General features: G+C 39.6%; 3 protein-coding genes across 4 annotated transcripts; 2 read left to right on the top strand and 1 right to left on the bottom strand.

The window, feature by feature from the left end:
- Positions 1–51: 51 nt before the first annotated feature.
- Positions 52–5,948, top strand: dhrs1 (dehydrogenase/reductase (SDR family) member 1). 2 transcript variants are annotated; one of them, XM_018677526.2, is made up of 10 exons: positions 58–199; positions 2,361–2,464; positions 3,054–3,202; positions 3,431–3,574; positions 3,744–3,823; positions 4,154–4,286; positions 4,434–4,577; positions 4,660–4,729; positions 4,980–5,060; positions 5,162–5,948. In XM_018677526.2, exons 3-10 carry the CDS (start codon positions 3,059–3,061, stop codon positions 5,296–5,298), a joined length of 933 nt encoding a protein of 310 aa, XP_018533042.1. In that variant the 5' UTR covers positions 58–199; positions 2,361–2,464; positions 3,054–3,058; the 3' UTR covers positions 5,299–5,948. The 2 variants fall into 2 exon arrangements, with proteins under 2 accessions (XP_018533044.1, XP_018533042.1); XM_018677528.2 differs by lacking the exon at positions 2,361–2,464 and having other exon boundaries at positions 52–199.
- A 2,391-nt stretch (positions 5,949–8,339) lies between these two features.
- homeza (homeobox and leucine zipper encoding a) lies at positions 8,340–10,957 on the top strand. Its single transcript, XM_018677524.2, has one exon. The coding sequence runs from the start codon at positions 8,367–8,369 to the stop codon at positions 10,371–10,373; it is 2,007 nt and encodes a 668-aa protein (XP_018533040.1). The 5' UTR covers positions 8,340–8,366; the 3' UTR covers positions 10,374–10,957.
- On the bottom strand, positions 10,413–16,200 carry LOC108883938 (RING finger protein 212B). Its single transcript, XM_018677529.2, has 13 exons — positions 15,845–16,200; positions 14,616–14,740; positions 14,425–14,477; positions 14,240–14,314; positions 13,866–13,972; positions 13,674–13,776; positions 13,538–13,566; positions 13,402–13,442; positions 13,278–13,302; positions 13,112–13,178; positions 12,518–12,575; positions 12,350–12,380; positions 10,413–12,244 (listed from the first exon to the last, which is right to left on the bottom strand). Exons 2-13 carry the CDS (start codon positions 14,713–14,715, stop codon positions 12,172–12,174), a joined length of 762 nt encoding a protein of 253 aa, XP_018533045.1. The 5' UTR covers positions 14,716–14,740; positions 15,845–16,200; the 3' UTR covers positions 10,413–12,171.
- Between the last annotated feature and the right edge of the window lie 566 nt (positions 16,201–16,766).

Genomic DNA, 16,766 nt, shown 5'->3' on the forward strand with positions numbered 1-16,766 from the left:
TTGGCTTCACAAAAAAGTAAATGCACACGCTTCAGACAGATGAACTTCAGCAAACACTGTGACAGTCACTCAAGGTTAAAGTGCCAATACTGCCAGGAAAAATAAAGACAGTCTTTAATAAGGCACCAACCAACATTATGGTACAACAGTTTTACCAGAGGACAACAATAATAATATAAAACTGATCAAGCTATTTAAGGTAAGCTTAATGTATATTGACTGAAGCAGAATAGTTTGTTCAAATATCACAATTCTCCAACCTGTGACTGTATACATATATATATAAGTTAGGAGAAGAAAATAGTTTGTTTTTTTTTAAACTAAATATGCCTCTACACTAAAATGTCTTTTGTAAATGTAAACTGTGATATAATTTAAATGAATGTTTTGTAAGGTGTTCACTCAGCTCAAAATTTAGGTGACAAGTCCTTAAGATAATAAACCCTGCAAGTAATTCATGGTATTCCACTAATCATGGAGTGAACAAAACTACACACACATCACATGTATATGCAAGGCTACTGGAAAACAATATTGTTGAATAGTGTAACATGATGCAGAAAATTGAACCATCATGTGCTATATTTGCTTAATTTGGTTTGAAGGGGATTTCTTTCTGTTTATTTAAGCTTCCCGTAAAGTTCATCTGTTGATAATGATTAACGAAATCTTTTCTATCCAGGTCATTCATTTGCCAAAATACACTAAACAAAAATGGTGCAATAATACCAGTTTATTTGTGTACCCTCTAACATTTTTGCACTCTACACTTTACTTTTTAATTATGTATATTTATGTTCCCTGTAAATATAGTTCTTGCTTCTTGCTCTTCACTTTTTTTTTTTTTTTTTACAATAACTGTCCTTAGCACCAATATACCAAGACAAATTCCTTGTATGTGCAAACTTACTTGGCAATAAAGTCTATTCTGATTCTGATTTGATGTTATTAATACTTAATACATTAATACTCAATAGCAGTCATAAAAAGGCTATAATTTCATAATTTGCTTATATTGCTTATTTATGAATAGTGGGAATGTAATCATGAACCCAACATTAACATATACATAACATCTTATAATCGACCCTAAAAGTAACCTTAACCCAGACATTTCATATCTATAGATTAGTTTTAATGCTGCTAGTGTTACATATGACATTCAGCAGGCTTTTTAGTTTCATATTGAAATCATTAAGTGATAAATTGGGAACTGACTGATTGGAATCTACTACATATGAAACAATATACAAAGTAAGCCATAACTGTTCCCTGTTATGGGGGCGTCCCAGCAGCGAGTCCCCGGTTCGGCTCCCGATCTAGACCTTTACTGCGTGTCACTCCCCTACTCTCTCCCCGTGTCCTCTCTCTATCTCTACTGTCACTGTCAAATAAAGGCTAAAAAAGCTCCCCAAAATAATTTCAAGTTTACAGTTTATGATTCGAGTGATTTAAGAGGAAATCTCTTCGACCATGTCAAATCTCAATGCCAAGCTGAGGCAATTATCCACCCACTAATCTGCCAACAGAAACAGTGCTACCATGGGAACAATTAGCTACGCATAGTTTAGGACAGAAAAAATGTAGGCGGCGATTGTAGTAACATTACTTTGGCTGCGAGAACAGCACGCGTTCCTGTAGATCACCCAGGAGTTACAAAATGATTATTCAACAGATTCGTATCAGCTCTGTGAAGTCAGCAGTGAAGTTACAGCATGTGCAGGCCCAGAAATAGTGAAGACTTCTCCTTTATGATAACATTACAGCAGTTTAACAGCCACAAATGGGCAGCACAGACCCTAAAACTCTACTACTCTCCTCTCTATCAGACACACAACAGGCCAAAACAATAAATGATTTAGTGGCACTACTACTAATGCTGGTTCTACCGTAAACAAGTAGGTTCAAGACTAGATTCATTTATGTATTGTCTGTTAATTTAGAATGAAATCAACTGTTAATCATTATGAACTATCATCACCACCACCTTCATAAGATGCATCTATTTTTAAGAGAACTACAGCGCCATCGTGTGTACATTGTTGTAAATTAAACCAAAGGTCAACTCTGACACCGTGACTGCAGCCTGCAGTTATGTAAACTGTAACAGCTAAACCAAAACAGCCCTCATCCATCAGAGCCTGAATATCACTGGACCAGCAACTAGCACAACAGGGCGAGCAATAAGTGAGACACTAAAAATAACAATTCTTAACGATTCGATTCGCCTCGATAATCTTATGAGAATGAAGTTCAAGTTAAATATCTCCTGGAAAACTCTCGTCTGACGTCTTCTCGCGATATTACGGTAGATATGGTGCCTATGTAGCTTTGTCGTTGACACATTCCTCTCGTTGTAGCTCCAGGCGTCAAGCAACCGCGTCATTATCAGAGATACATTTCCTCGTCGAAGGACAACTGTTGTGATTTGACAAACCAGATTCAGCGCTTTCTGTGGAATAAGGTATCAGTCTTTTCAGTGTAGTTGAAGTCATTATATAAATTTAACTTCTTTTTTTAATGTTTTTTTTTTTAAATCTTTTATGTTTCATCACGATAGGTTCCAGGTGTCATAACGATGCCGACTTATCTTGACAAGAATTTCGTTAGATTAGTAAAATTATTCTTCGTTACATAAATTGTTTCTGGTGCTGTCAGTGCCTCCCTAACCAAAATAGTAAACTTTTATTGTTTGACGTTAATGTTGTATTTCCCTCCCACATTTAGCAGTAGTCTTGCTATGGCATTTTTAACCTCATTACCGATAAATCTTTGGTCACTGATATCATTCTTATAATGTCAGTGCTACTGTCAGCTGTACGGGTAGAATGTCAAGTAACAGTGACTGGACTAGATGTAGTTGTGTAAGGCAGCTACAGATTTCAAGTGAACTATGGACAGATAGCTCAACTGGATTTATGCAACCATATTGCAACTTGTATTTTTCTAGTTTCAAATTACCAAGGTCACCTCATATCTAACCCCACAGACCAATATTCATCTTGTGTACTTTAAGCTGACATATAAGTATGTGATGTTGTTTCTTCCCTCAGAGAAAATGTCCCTGTCTGGCTGGGTGTGTGTGGTAACAGGTGCCTCCAGAGGCATTGGCAGGGGGATAGCTCTCCAGCTGTCTGAGGCAGGAGCCACCGTCTACATCACAGGGCGTCAGGAGAAGACTCTGAAACAAACTGCAGCAGAGGTGAAATTTTGAGCTTGAATTTTCTTGGAAAGGCTTAATCAGACAGCTGTTAGGTAGGGAAGAAAAGGCAATGTTCATTGACCTATATCATGCTATCTCCATCTTCCTCCTTCCAGTCAATGTTTGGTGGATGATTTACAAAAATATGTGCCTTTGTTGTTGTGTAGTAGTGTTTTAGTCAGAATTTGCTGATATGGTTCACAGCTGGTGTCTTTGTTCTCAACACAGGTTAAGGAGAGAGGTGGGAACTGTGTGCCAGTTATCTGTGATTCTACAAAAGATGAAGACATTGAAGGACTGTTTGAGCGGATCAAACGTGAACAGAATGGCAGGCTGGATATCCTCGTTAACAATGCCTATGCTGGAGTACAGGTAGGTATAGCTTACAGCACTGACATGACACATGAATGAAATAGTAAATCCTTTTTAGTACATTTAATGTAAAGTTGTGTAAATGACTGGAAACCGATCATTTATCGACCAAACACAAATTCCGTCCTGTGTGATTCACCTTCACTCTAAACATGATGTGTTATTGCAGGCTATTTTCGAGAATATGGGGAAGAAGTTTTGGGAAACCGATCCATCTATTTGGGATTCCATTAACAACACAGGCCTCAGGTATGCTTTCGTACGAAGTCATGTCTGATAAGTTGACTGAGTCATGGTTGGCAAACTGCTTGGTCATGTCGTTGTGTCTGATGACAGTTTTCCAGACGTCAACTGTTAGTCATCTTGTTTTTGTCTTTTTTGTTTGAGTTCAATGGAAATTCCCTCTGTCAGTAGTAGCTCTTTCAGTGTATCTATAGTAACAATTGAGAAATGGGGAGAGTGACGTGATGTATAGTATGATCTGTTTTCTGTAAATTAGCAGCAACATTAATTAGCACTTTATTATAAGTATTTTAAAACTAAAATTATTTGACATATCTTTTTTTATTTATCTGATAGGGGCCACTATTTCTTCTCAGTTCATGCTTCTCGGTTGATGGTGGCTCAGGGTCGAGGTTTGATAGTCATGATTTCATCTGTGGGAGGGCTGCGGTACCTCTTCAATGTGCCATATGGTGTTGGTAAAGCTGCGGTAAGACCTCTACTCATTAAGTCCAAGATTTATATTATCAAGACTCAAATCACAACATACATAGTACAACAAATACTAGTACATACCATATTGGGTCACATTTTGTCAGTGTTTTAACAACCTGTTTTGTTTGTGGTTTGTTTCCAGTGTGACAGGCTGGCAGCAGACATGGCTGTTGAACTGAAAAGTAGGGGAGTGGCCTCTGTCAGCCTGTGGCCAGGGGCAGTACAAACAGAGCTGGTGTCTCAGTTCGTACTGGAGAGAGATACACCACAGGGAGTCAATTCTAAGGTAGACTTTTCTAATACCAAATTCTTATTCATGGATGCATCCCCAGCTTTTGAGCTAAATCTCAGTATTTTCTTCTCCCCAGTTTAAAGATGTATTTGCCAATGGAGAAACCACAGAGCTGAGTGGGATTTGCATTGTCAACCTGGCAAAAGGTAGGATTACACTGTAGGAGATGTATTCACTTGATTGTTAAATGGAGACTGAAACAGCATTAACACCCTAAGTTCAGTAAATATCAGCAAGAAAGGCTTTATGGGAGTGAATATGGGTCACTGTGTATTCATACACTATTTGATGTGCATGCTGTTCATTGTAACATGCTTTTATAAACTGCTACTCTAAATGCTGAAAAGCACTGACTATAAGCTAAGCTCACTTTGACATGGTTCCTCTGCTTGAAAGATAAAAATCTGATGTCGCTGACTGGGAAAGTTCTAATGACTTGTGACTTGGCAAGGCGCTACGGGATACAAGATGTTGATGGTAAATTTGTATTTGGTCCCTAATATTTTTAAGATTTAAAGATTTACATTTTGAAATTGCCATGATCACAAATAAGACTTTGTTCATCTGTTTATTTCCAGGGCGGAGTGTAGCTGATTACACTTCCCTGAAATTCCTCCTGACCCAGGTTCCGTACCTCTCCTGGCTCTCAGCTGTTATCCCATCATTCCTACGCCTGCCACGCTTTGTGCTTACCCTGGCCAGTAACCGGTTCTAAATATTTCATCTATCAGTACTGAAGTGGCAGTATCATACTGTGCAGCAGATCATCTAAATTCTTGCTAAATCTATAAAAGCCTTGCTAATGGTTGTGGATCAGAACCATTACTGATGGCTTAAAGGCAAAAAAAGCCAGGGGGAACAGAAGTAAACTATTGTTTAGTTTTTTGAAGGATTTTTTTATATTACTGCATATATCCATTCCTACTTGAGCATTTAATGAATGTGATTGTATGAAGTTTTAGGTAAACATAGTAAACATGAAGAATTCATCAGCACATTTTTGCTATTTGAACACTAAAGTCAGCTGTGAGTGAAGCTACACAACGTGAATCCTTAATATTATATGCAGTGTATTTTTATGTATACAAAATTACATCTAAAGCTAAGTATTACTCATATTAGAAACATGGAATTGTTCATTTATTTTTGCATCTATTTGTACATGTATTTGTTATATTTCTATTAACCGCATATACAGAGGACACTACAACTATTACCACTGTATTTGACCAGCAGATAACAAATGGTAAAATAAAGGGGTGTTAACTCACCTCTGTTTACACCTTTCATTACTTTTTATGAAGCAAGTATTTAAAAAAATATGTACATGAATAAAGAGAGTTGAATCCATTGTAGGAAGATTAATATCTACATCTAGTCTACATTATTCTATTATTTAGCACGAACTGTATTATAAATGCTACCTCTGACTGAGATATGACCAAACTACAACTGACTAATTCTCAGTGACAGAACATCATGTCTGAAGCTGATATGAATTCAGCCTGTTGCTCAAGGGCACACAGTATCACTGAGACACTTTTGATTGTATACCTCCATCTTGTTTATGGTACAAAGAAAAATCGAACAGGCTGTAAACTGTTTTGTTAGACTTTTTGTAAATCTGTGCATTTAAACCTCTCAGTCTCAATTTTTATGATACTTAAGGAATTGATACACACCATAGCTAGTTTTTTCCTTCCTTTAAAATTCTTTAAAGTTAATTATTTGGGATTTTCATATTTTGTTTTTTTAATACTTAAATGTTCAATTTGTTTTCTTTAAGTTTTATTTCCCCACATAAAACCTCTGCTGCTACTTCTAGCAATAAAATTCTATTCTTTGCCTATTATTTATTTTTTCTGAAACTAATATAATTTCAATATTCTGGGTTTACAACTGATGCAATCTGCATATTCGATGTTCGTGGCCTTGATATGGTGGGGTGCTGGTGGGTGGTTGACGTGAAAATGTTTAGCCTACTGCCACGGATTTATTATACAGGCGCCTCCTCCGTCCAATCCATGGTCTGCCTTCCCAGACTGGCACACCCACCCCACCGTCACTGTGGGAGAGTCAGTTGGGCCTTCTGGGCTTCCTGGTCCTCAGCTCCGCCTCGCCTCGATCTGGCCGGACAGGGGAAACACTTCTCAGTTAAAGAACAAAAGCAACAACGGACAGACCGAGGAGGACGAAGTAACGGCGACTCCAACTCAGACCTGAGCCCCGCGGATTGAGAGATTTGTGCCCTCCACGGCGAGAATTAGCCGACGACTGAACTCATACGAAAGGCGTCAAACTTGGTCGCCTCGCATCTTTGTATCCCGCCCGTAATCCGTCGAGGCGCTTGATAAATAAGACAAGGGTCAAACAGACAGACGGACGGTATTGTTTCCCTGGTCCTCCTCTAAACTTCGGCCATAAAAAGCGAAGTGGCAGGGGGGAAACTCTGGGTTTCCTTTGTTTTCTTTTCGCTTATACGGACCCCGGGAAGAAACGGTTGTTTTGGCATTTTCGGTAAGTTTATTTTTATGTTTCACTGAAGCGTGTCTGATGGCGAAGTGCGCCTGTGCAGTGTGAAGCGTTTTAGTTAGTACGCCATAAAGGGGGAGACACTGGACTGCTGTTGCCACTGGCACAGTGAGCAACTTTTACAGCTTTGTTTCACTAAAACAAAGATACAACGTGTGAACTCTCACAACCTATCAAAGTAACACATCAAACAAACTGGGGAGACCGCCACATGATCTCATCCCCGTGGGTTACAGTGTGTCACGACTGACGAATACAGTGATTTCATAATTGTTAGCTATGTTTTTTTGGTACACTTGAAAATTTCTTGCGTGGCTCTAGCGACCTAAATCGTCGGCCATGGCGTAACCTCCAAACTAAATGCGCAACATTTCCTCTGCTGTCCCAAATTAAGAACAACTCCAAAATATGTAGTTCATAATTACTTATTTGACACTGTTTAGTCGGGACTTACAAACAACTGAGTGATAGAACTAGGTTAAGACTGCACTGGAATAAATATGTCAATAAACATTGGTCAAGATGTAAACAGAATCATAATTCCTTGTATATTTATCCCTCTTACTGCCAGACTGACCATCCAATGTCATATGTTTAAGTGCTGGGTTAACACCTGTTGCTTTAGAAAATTATTCATTTAGATTTCAAAACACTTTTTTAAGGAATAAATCACATTCAGTACTATCTAAGTGCATAGTGTGTCTAGACGTAGACCTGAGCATGACTAATGCAGCTCCTTTCCTCCGTCCACAGGTTTCTGTTGTGGTATCTGCCTTTGTGAAGGGGCTACACTTATCTAGTGGGACTCAGTGCTTGGAAGTGGAACTGGGTGAGAAAGTAGACCGTGATGGATATCTCATAGATGCCCATTCCACACGCTCCCACCCTTTGTGACCAGTCCCCCACTCACACAAAACAAAAGTCAGTCACCACACTTTGGGGGAGGGGAGCCCAGTCTGGACAGAGAGTATACGACTAGTTTCATTGGGAGTTCAGAATAGGAGTGCAAAGTAGGGGGGAAGGGGAAACAGCTGTCAGATAATTGACTTTGAGAATGAACGAGAACAGAAAGTTCTTAAAACACCATAGTCTGTACTCTTGGCTGTGCTCTTCAGATGAAATTCTCTTTCTCTCTACAGTTATCTGTGAAGTTAAAATGAGTTTGTTAGTTGAGACGAGCAAAAAGCATCAACAACTGAATTGTTGTTTGTGTTTCTTTTCTAGGTGAAAGAGCCTACATCGATATCCCAGATGGCAGCCTACAGTGAATATAATGGCAGAAATGGAATACTTGTGGTCATGAAGGACCCTTTTGAAGGAAAAGTAACAACGACAGAATGTGAAGGAAAGCTTGAAGTTAAGCGGCCCTCCAAGGATTTGCGCCGCTCTGCCAGCTCAGCGGAAAGCAACGCGAGCGTGGCTAGTTTCACCACGAACCACAACTCTGTTGTGTGCCTGCCTCTGGTGTCAGAGGGACTGAAATTGGTATGGACACAGTCTGATCAGACCCGTGAACTTGACACAATCCCAGAACTGGTCCAAGCTTTCAACGTATTTCCCTACCCATCATCCCGTGAGGTGAGCACCCTGGCCCGGGTATGTGCCTTGCCACTGGACAAAGTTAAAGTGTGGTTTATGGTGCAGAGAATTAAATACGGTATCAGCTGGTCTTCAGAGGAGATAGAGGAGACACGGCGGAAGCTAGCAGTGCCTGAGCTTTATGATGACTCTACTGAAACAAATGAGGAAGCTAAAATAAGGAGCAAGAGCACAAATTGTGAGGAACTGGTAATTGAGGATAAGGATAGCGATGAAGTGGAGGGTGCTCTCTCCAGCTTTACCCCCCAGACAACAAAACCAAAGTGTGAGTCACCAGATTCCTATAAACCAGCCAGACTCACTGCCCCGTGTTTCAGTTCCACCCTTCCACCTCCTCAGGATTCATACTTCTACCGCCCACCAGCAGACACACCAGCAAGTACAGCAACTGATGTCTCCCTTGACCTTTCAGAGTCATCTTCACGACAGCACCGCCATGGGCGCTACAAAAAGTCTAAAGCTCAGCTCGCTGCCCTGCGAAAGAGTTTTCTGAGGGAGAACTGGCCTGCAGAGGCAGAGCTAAGACGTTTGCAGGAAGAAACTGGGCTGAGTCGCAATGACATTCGTAAATGGTTCAGCGACAGCCGTTACCAGCTTAGGGTTGGCCGAGGAAGCCTGGCAGCAGCCCAGAGCTATTCTCAACACACTGCTGTGGGAGGTAAACATGATCAACAAACTCAGCCTCTTCCACTTATTACTCAAAAGACTCGTCAGATTAACAACATGAAGGGCCACGAGGGAGCCCGTAGCAATGGGACTAGAAATTCACATTTCTTTCAGACCTTTTTGTCAAACAGCCTGGAAGCATTTGGGGAAAGGGTCATTGAGGCAGAAGAGTGTGATGTTATGGAAGAGCTTTCTGGTGATGGGGACAGTTTTAAAGACGAGGAACAAAGTGAAGAACAACCCTTACAATTGACAAAGACCTGCAAGATTGAGCCAGATGTTCCTCAGGAACCATCAGGTATGTTAAAATCCTCTCCCTACTCCTCCCCCTCTGGCAGTCCACCACTAACTGCCTCGCCTACTAAACTGCTTTCAAACACCATCAGCACATCAAAGAAGTCAGCCCGCTCAGCCAAAGCCAGTCCTTCACAAACACCCTTGCGCATCTCAGGAGCTTCTTCATCCACATCCACGTCCCCTGCTCTCACTCCTGCTGGGCGACCAAGAAAGACGAAGGAGCAGTTGGATGTGTTAAAGCAGCACTTCTTACGCTGCCAGTGGCCCAAGAGTGAAGATTACACTGAACTTGTTAAGCTTACTGGTTTACCCCGGGCAGATGTTATTCAGTGGTTTGGTGACACACGGTATGCTGTAAAGAATGGCCAGCTGCGCTGGGTAAAGGGGGTTCGTGACCAGTTCTTGGCTGAACTTGCTGCCCAGCAAAGTGGCAGTGGTTTAACAAATGGAAGCGGCTCTGGGACATCTACTCGGGTTGGGGGTAGCCGCAAACGAAAATCTCAAGCAAATGGAACAAGTACAGATTGCCCTGATACACAGCCATTGGTAACATATTACCTTTCAACAGGCTCACTACATGAAAAAGACCTTGACTCTCTATGCAAGAAATCAAGAATGAGCTATCAGCAAGTGCGAGATTGGTTTGCATCTCAGGATGGTGGGGAGACTGAACAAGAACCTGTAATTACTGATTGAGACACTGGAACCAGACATCAGAACATTTATAAACGTAGGTGGAGTGCTCTTGACATCCGTTGCACCAACAAGCATAGTTATTTCCTTGGTTTAAATTGCTTTAATTGAGGCAGGTTTGTAACATCCAGTCTTCCCAGTACAAGCCCTAAATGAGGTTTGTGGTCTTTTTATATATGCTGCATTTCCTGCTTATTCTAATATATTTGGACTTGAATTATAATTGTGCTGCCTGTGTTGCTGTAAATAGGACAGTAACTTGTACACTGGTTTGCGTTATTTTTTGAGCTTATTATTTTTGTTTAGATATCACTACTACAGATTTTTTAGTATGCTATTGTAGCAGTATAATTTAAACTGGCTGTACTTTTGGTACTGACTATAGCAGATGAGTAACTGCTCCAGAAAATGTCTATGTTGACAAATTTGTTGACTGATCACTGTGTGTCATCATTCCTTTATAGCCAATAATTCCTTATCATGAAAAGCACACTGGACATGTACACTTTAAATTGACATCTTGCACTTTGGTTTTAGAGCCTGCTGCCATTATGTTCATTAAATCCAATTCTTTCTCAAAATATAAATTCCTAACTAAACAGTGTCATTCTTGATCCCTTAACCGTGAAACCTTGGATCATGTCTTTTGAAAACAGAACATGTTCCATCTAATTCTACTAATATTTACAGCGTATTTCCAAAACACATTCCTGATTCTGTTTTAGTCTGCTGTAATTTCATTTATTATTTGAATACTTTGCTTGTCATTTTTAACAATAAAGGCTAACAGTACTAAGAAAGCAGCAATCACATTAATATCATACTGATATCACAATGGCCACCTTCAGTGTTAATTTGCACTCATTGATTCAGTCAGTATTTTTCCTCTTTTGTCTTAATAGGTGTAGTGCGTGACTTTATGGTTTAACATATAATCAAAGTAGATAACTGATGGAGGTCCATATCTTTTCTAAGTAGCAAATGGTTTGAATCCAAAGAAAAAAATACCATGCTGTTTCTGTCAACTCAGATTATGAATTACCATACAAACATTATACTTCCTGGTTATCAGTTTGTGTATTTATTAGTTATTTCATACATTGTTGTGTCTTGAAAAAACTCCACACTCTTAGTCATACTTCTGAGTCAACCTGCATTGGGCGAACTTGGCCTTTAAACAGAGTTGGTTTGTAGTTCCTTAGAAATGTCTGGACAGAGGTTAGGTTACCAGAATGTTGACAAAACTGTGTGCATCACTGTGTTTTGTCATCCTATTAGTCATGAAGAGTTATCAAATATCATTCTGTGGGGAAATGTCCATAATACTTAGTGTCTTCCTTTACAGGTGTTGTCAATGTATTTTTCCGTTTGAAAAAAAAAATCTCATTTGCACAATTGTGTCACTGGAAACCAGTAAAGGATTTGCCTTTATAATCATGTGTGCCAGCAATGGGTTTTTTGTGTGCTGTAGTGAATTCAGCTGATTATAACTGATCAGACTTTATCGATGTAAATTCTGTGTTGTGAGTAAAAGGGAAAAAAGCAAGTGGCTGAAAGTAATCTGCTGATGTGCCTCTGAGAAAAATCTGTGGCAGTGTTCATTTCTTAACAGAAGAACCACATGGTAACATCCATGTAACTTTAATAATTATAAAATACTTATATTCAACAGCATCACTTATGCCAACTGTCTGATGACAAAAACTAATTGTATCTCTAAACAAGATGTGACAGTCCTGATGAACACGTCAGCTAAACTCCTAAACTGACAAATGTTTATCACTGACACAGTGCCATTTCATTAACGCCTGGGAGACTGAATTGACAACCCACTCATAAACTGGAAGTGGAAAACAGGCGTCTGGTGGTGACTTCTGAGGATGACAGAAATTGACAGACTTTACTTGAGAAAAGCTTCTCATCAAGACAGTTTAGAAATGTGATTCAATATTTCAAGTTATCTGGAAAGCATTCCTTACCTTGTGGGAGTGCTGAAGGATGTGGGTGTTCCTTTTAAAACAGGGAAGAAGGGGGGATTTTCATTCAGGATGGGATGCATTCGGTTACAGATTCAATTAAGCACAGTGCATCCAGTTTAATAACAGCCTGTGCCAGAGCCACCAAAGCCTGAATGCAACCACACTTACTGTGTACATGTTCATGAAGAGAACTATGGCTGGAAATAGAGGCAGATGATCCAGGAGTCTGACAAAAACAGGAAGAGGCCAAAGTGTTTTCTTAATTTTATACAACAAAATTTAGAACCAAATTAAGTGTCTGCTCTAGAATTCTGTATAATAGGTTTATAGTATGGTAAAGAGTGACAGGGATTTCATCTATGAATGTATAATCATTGTAGAGTGTGATATGGTCTTGACCTTGGAAAAAGTAGTTTGACAAAAGAAATCTTAAATCAAGGTCCACATGCTTTTTTTTCCCCTGAAACTTTCAATTTCATTTCACTGTCTTCATCAGAGGATGGAGTTCACTCGTCTCCATGACTTGGCTCTGTTGTCATGGATGTGGCATCTTCGTAACAACTCATCAAATTTCATCAACTGAAGAATGAGATGTGGTTGAAAGCTACGGCAAATGCCATTCACTGGACCTTGGACATACATTTAACAAAAAAATATACAATTTTCTTATCTTTTCTATTTCTTTGTCTACAGTTTCCAAACCATAACATTAATTGAGGCCAACAAGAAATTACATGAATCCAATGTAACTGGGAGACTCACAGTGAGGGAGGAAAGACTGGGACCTCTGTCTCTGGCCCACCCCTGGGACTCTGCTGAGCCTAAGTGACTGAGACCCAGACAACATGTTCGAGCATAAGATGTTATGCAATTATTTTCTTAAATGTAGATATGTGATGATGTAGAAAATAAAGAATCAAACACATACCGGATAGTTCTTGAATGAGGGGTAACTGGTAAAACAAAACATGCACACATCTTTATCAACTTGAATAAAAAAAATATGAAACTGACCAACACTAAAAACATGACTAACTTAAATCTAGATTTACCTGGAGAGGTAACAGCCACAGGGAGTGACATCCTTTGAGTACTGTATGTAAGGGAAAATCGTTTTAAAAACGTATATATTGAAAGATGTATTGTAATCAATGTAATGTTAGTTCTGAAGGGTAAGTTGGCCTTTACCCATCAGTTTGAAACTGTCCTGGAGAAACCTGTGTCAAGCAGAAAGTGTAGAGGATAAAACAAGACATCTAATATACCACCTCAACATTAACATTTTGAGAAACATATTTTTTAAATAGAATTTTGGAACACTTACCCTCCTCTGAGAAAGTGGCTTTTTTAATTCAGCAGTCTCTCTTTTCAGCTCTGAAAGTTGCTTTTTTAAGCCAGCATTCTCTCTCTTCAGCTCAGACAGTTGCCTTGTGATAACAGATGTGAGAAGAATAGTGTTGCAGTCAGGGTTTTATTTACACAGCCTCAGAGGAACAATAATAGATATTGAAATCACCTGTAGCCCTGCTCAGTGACCTCCTTCAGACGCCTTTCCAATTCAACAGACTTATGCTTGAAGTGAGCTGTGACTCTCTCCATCTGTGTCCGCTGAAAAAGCGTAATCTGAGGAACATGAAGACCTCACTATTCAGTGAAAATAAATGACTCGGTAAATCAACTTTGGCTGGTGGATAATAGCTCAGAGATTCCCAAGTGATCTTACAGCAAGGCAAGCTAAAGTGAAGCTTTTAATCTTTAAATCTCTTGCTGAATGACTCACTGACTGGTTATGAATTGACTGAGTGCTCTGACATTTCAAGTCCCAGTATGGCAATTAAATAGGACAGGATCGAGGGGGCTCAGGGTGCATGCTGCACAGAGGAGACAGACCTGTGATATGTGCTCCAGTCGTGACTGGATGAGCTTCACAGGATCCTTGAAAAATACTTTTTCCTGTGGCTTCATCTAAAATTTAAATTTGTGCAGATATAATATGTTAGCGGTGTGAAACAAGGTAATCCTCAGCTCATGGCATCATAGGGTAACCTGCAGTGAATAGTGTCAAACTCACCAACCTCATCAGAGATGGGCAGATAACTGCAGCTGGCCCCACATACACTGCACTGCTCTGAGGGAAAAGATATGATCACAAGAGGTATAAGTACTCTGCAATTTTCTGTCACACTTTGTTAAATTTGAGAGATGTTAAAGTTTAAAAAGTAGGAGAAACTTAGCACGCAGAGCAGATAGAATATAACCGTCTCACTAGATTTAATGCATGCTTCACAACAGATGTGGCCACAGCTGGACACAGCAAATGTCGACCCTCTCCTTGTGAAGCACTGGTTACAGTGGAACCAGTCCATTATAATGTCCTGTGTGTTTCCTCGTCTGTAAACAAACAAGTTCACAATACACAAATGTGATTATGTCACACTTAATATTACACTATATTACCATAAGTATGTGGACAACCCTGTTTACATACTGCACTTTTGATCTTGGGTTATTTTTCATGGTTTGGGATAATGCTACTGCATACAATGACTTTTTAACATAATGTGCCTCCAACTTTGTGGTAACAGTTTGGTGAAGTGCCTTTCTTGTTTCAACATAATAATGCTCATGTGCACAAAGCCAGGTTCATAAAGAAATGGTTTCCCAGTCTGGTGTGGGAGAGCTTGACTGATCTGCACAGAGCCCTGACCTCAACCCCACACAACACATTTGGGATAAACTGGAATCGGGACTATGACCAAGAACAGGCCTCATCGCCCAATATCACTACCTGATTTCAGTAATGTTCTGAACTGATTGGAAGAAATCTGGTACCAGCTTCCAAAATCTTGTGGAAAGCCTTCCCAGGAGACTTGAAGCTGAAGCAGGATAAGCCCAGATGAAACAAATTTCCTTCACAATGGCTCAGTTTCATCAAGGGTCCAATCAAGCCACGACAGTGATTGTGAGCTAGCATGCACCTGGACCCAGGAACCAGCTCAGCCAAACTGAACACAGTTGTTAATGTTAACAGCTCCCACTGTGCCAAAATATGTACCATCAAAAAAAGTCCATTAATACCCATGGTTTTAGAATTAGGAGTTAAACTATCACTATCAGATATAATGTTTGGCTGTCCAAATACTTTTGGCCACATAGTCTTGTCTGTGTCTTTTAGATAAGTTTTAAAATCAAGCTTTTTCTGACCTTTGGGCTTCACAATAGTGGCCATTTTTTGGCCATGAGTTACACGTTAATCATATCCATACCCACTGTAAAAAGTTACACCACTTTGCAATAACATATACAGCAGTCAAAAATTAAGACCAAATTTCTTATCCACAAAGCTAAGACAACCACTGTTACCACCAAGTGTTTGCTAGCTAGCTCAACGTAACTGTTCTGCTCTGCTGGATATTGACAACGTGTTTTTAAAAAAATAAATAAATAAACATGATGGGTAGAAAATATATGCTACCTCCTTTTTAGTGACATTACCTGTAACTGACTTCAGAAGAACTTTCAGGTATATTTCGGCAGCTCAACAGACAATCCAGCCGCTGCGCAAACAACTGGTCCCGCCCATCGTCTGCTCTGATTGGCGGAGTGAGCCTGCCATTAGTACATCATTGGTTACAGTCTGTTTTGACCAGCAGCGAGCTAATATTTAAATGTATCAAATTTATTCGTTTTAAAAGATATGAGGTCACTAACATGGATATAATTTGGAATTATTGGAATTTAGAGGAATCTTTTTTGAATCAGTTATTTAATTTCAGGTGCTGAGCTTCCCTGGATATAATGGAACTGGGAAAATATTTAACTTCAAAATATGAGTTATATCTGATTTAAAAGAACCTTGATCTCCTTTGCATAGAAAATAATTTTCTGTTTGAATGCTTGCAGTTTTATCTCCACTGGTCTTCTAAAACACAAACACCATCAAGGACACCTGTTGCACCACACCATTCAGGATATTAGCCTTATAGCTTAATCATTAATCTTTGCCTGTAATCTGGTCGTGTCAACATGTTTGACAGTGTGGATAGAGGTGATAGAGTGGATTACATTAGGATCAGCAGGCATTTCCTGGGTGAGTATGTGTAGAACCTGATGGAACAATGAAGGCAATATAAATGGTCCATTTAAATTATACTGCACCATGACAAGCAGTCAATATAACCTGCTGGTTTTTTGTGGATAGGTTAGAACAATCCGTTTGACCCATGCCATTTAAATTGAGTTTAGTCTTAAAAGAGACACCATGAAAGGTGCTCTGTTGCTTAGGTTTCATTTGATGTCAGTTTCTGAAGACAGTCAAGGTTCAATTGCAGATGTTTGAGTTCTTAAATTATACACTGCAGCCACAAGAAGGGAACCACAGACTTTGAGAAACAGTCCCAGTTGCTCAACTTCTGAA

This window comes from Lates calcarifer, linkage group LG4, assembly GCF_001640805.2.
Source record: "Lates calcarifer isolate ASB-BC8 linkage group LG4, TLL_Latcal_v3, whole genome shotgun sequence".
NCBI classification, from domain to species: domain Eukaryota; kingdom Metazoa; phylum Chordata; class Actinopteri; family Centropomidae; genus Lates; species Lates calcarifer.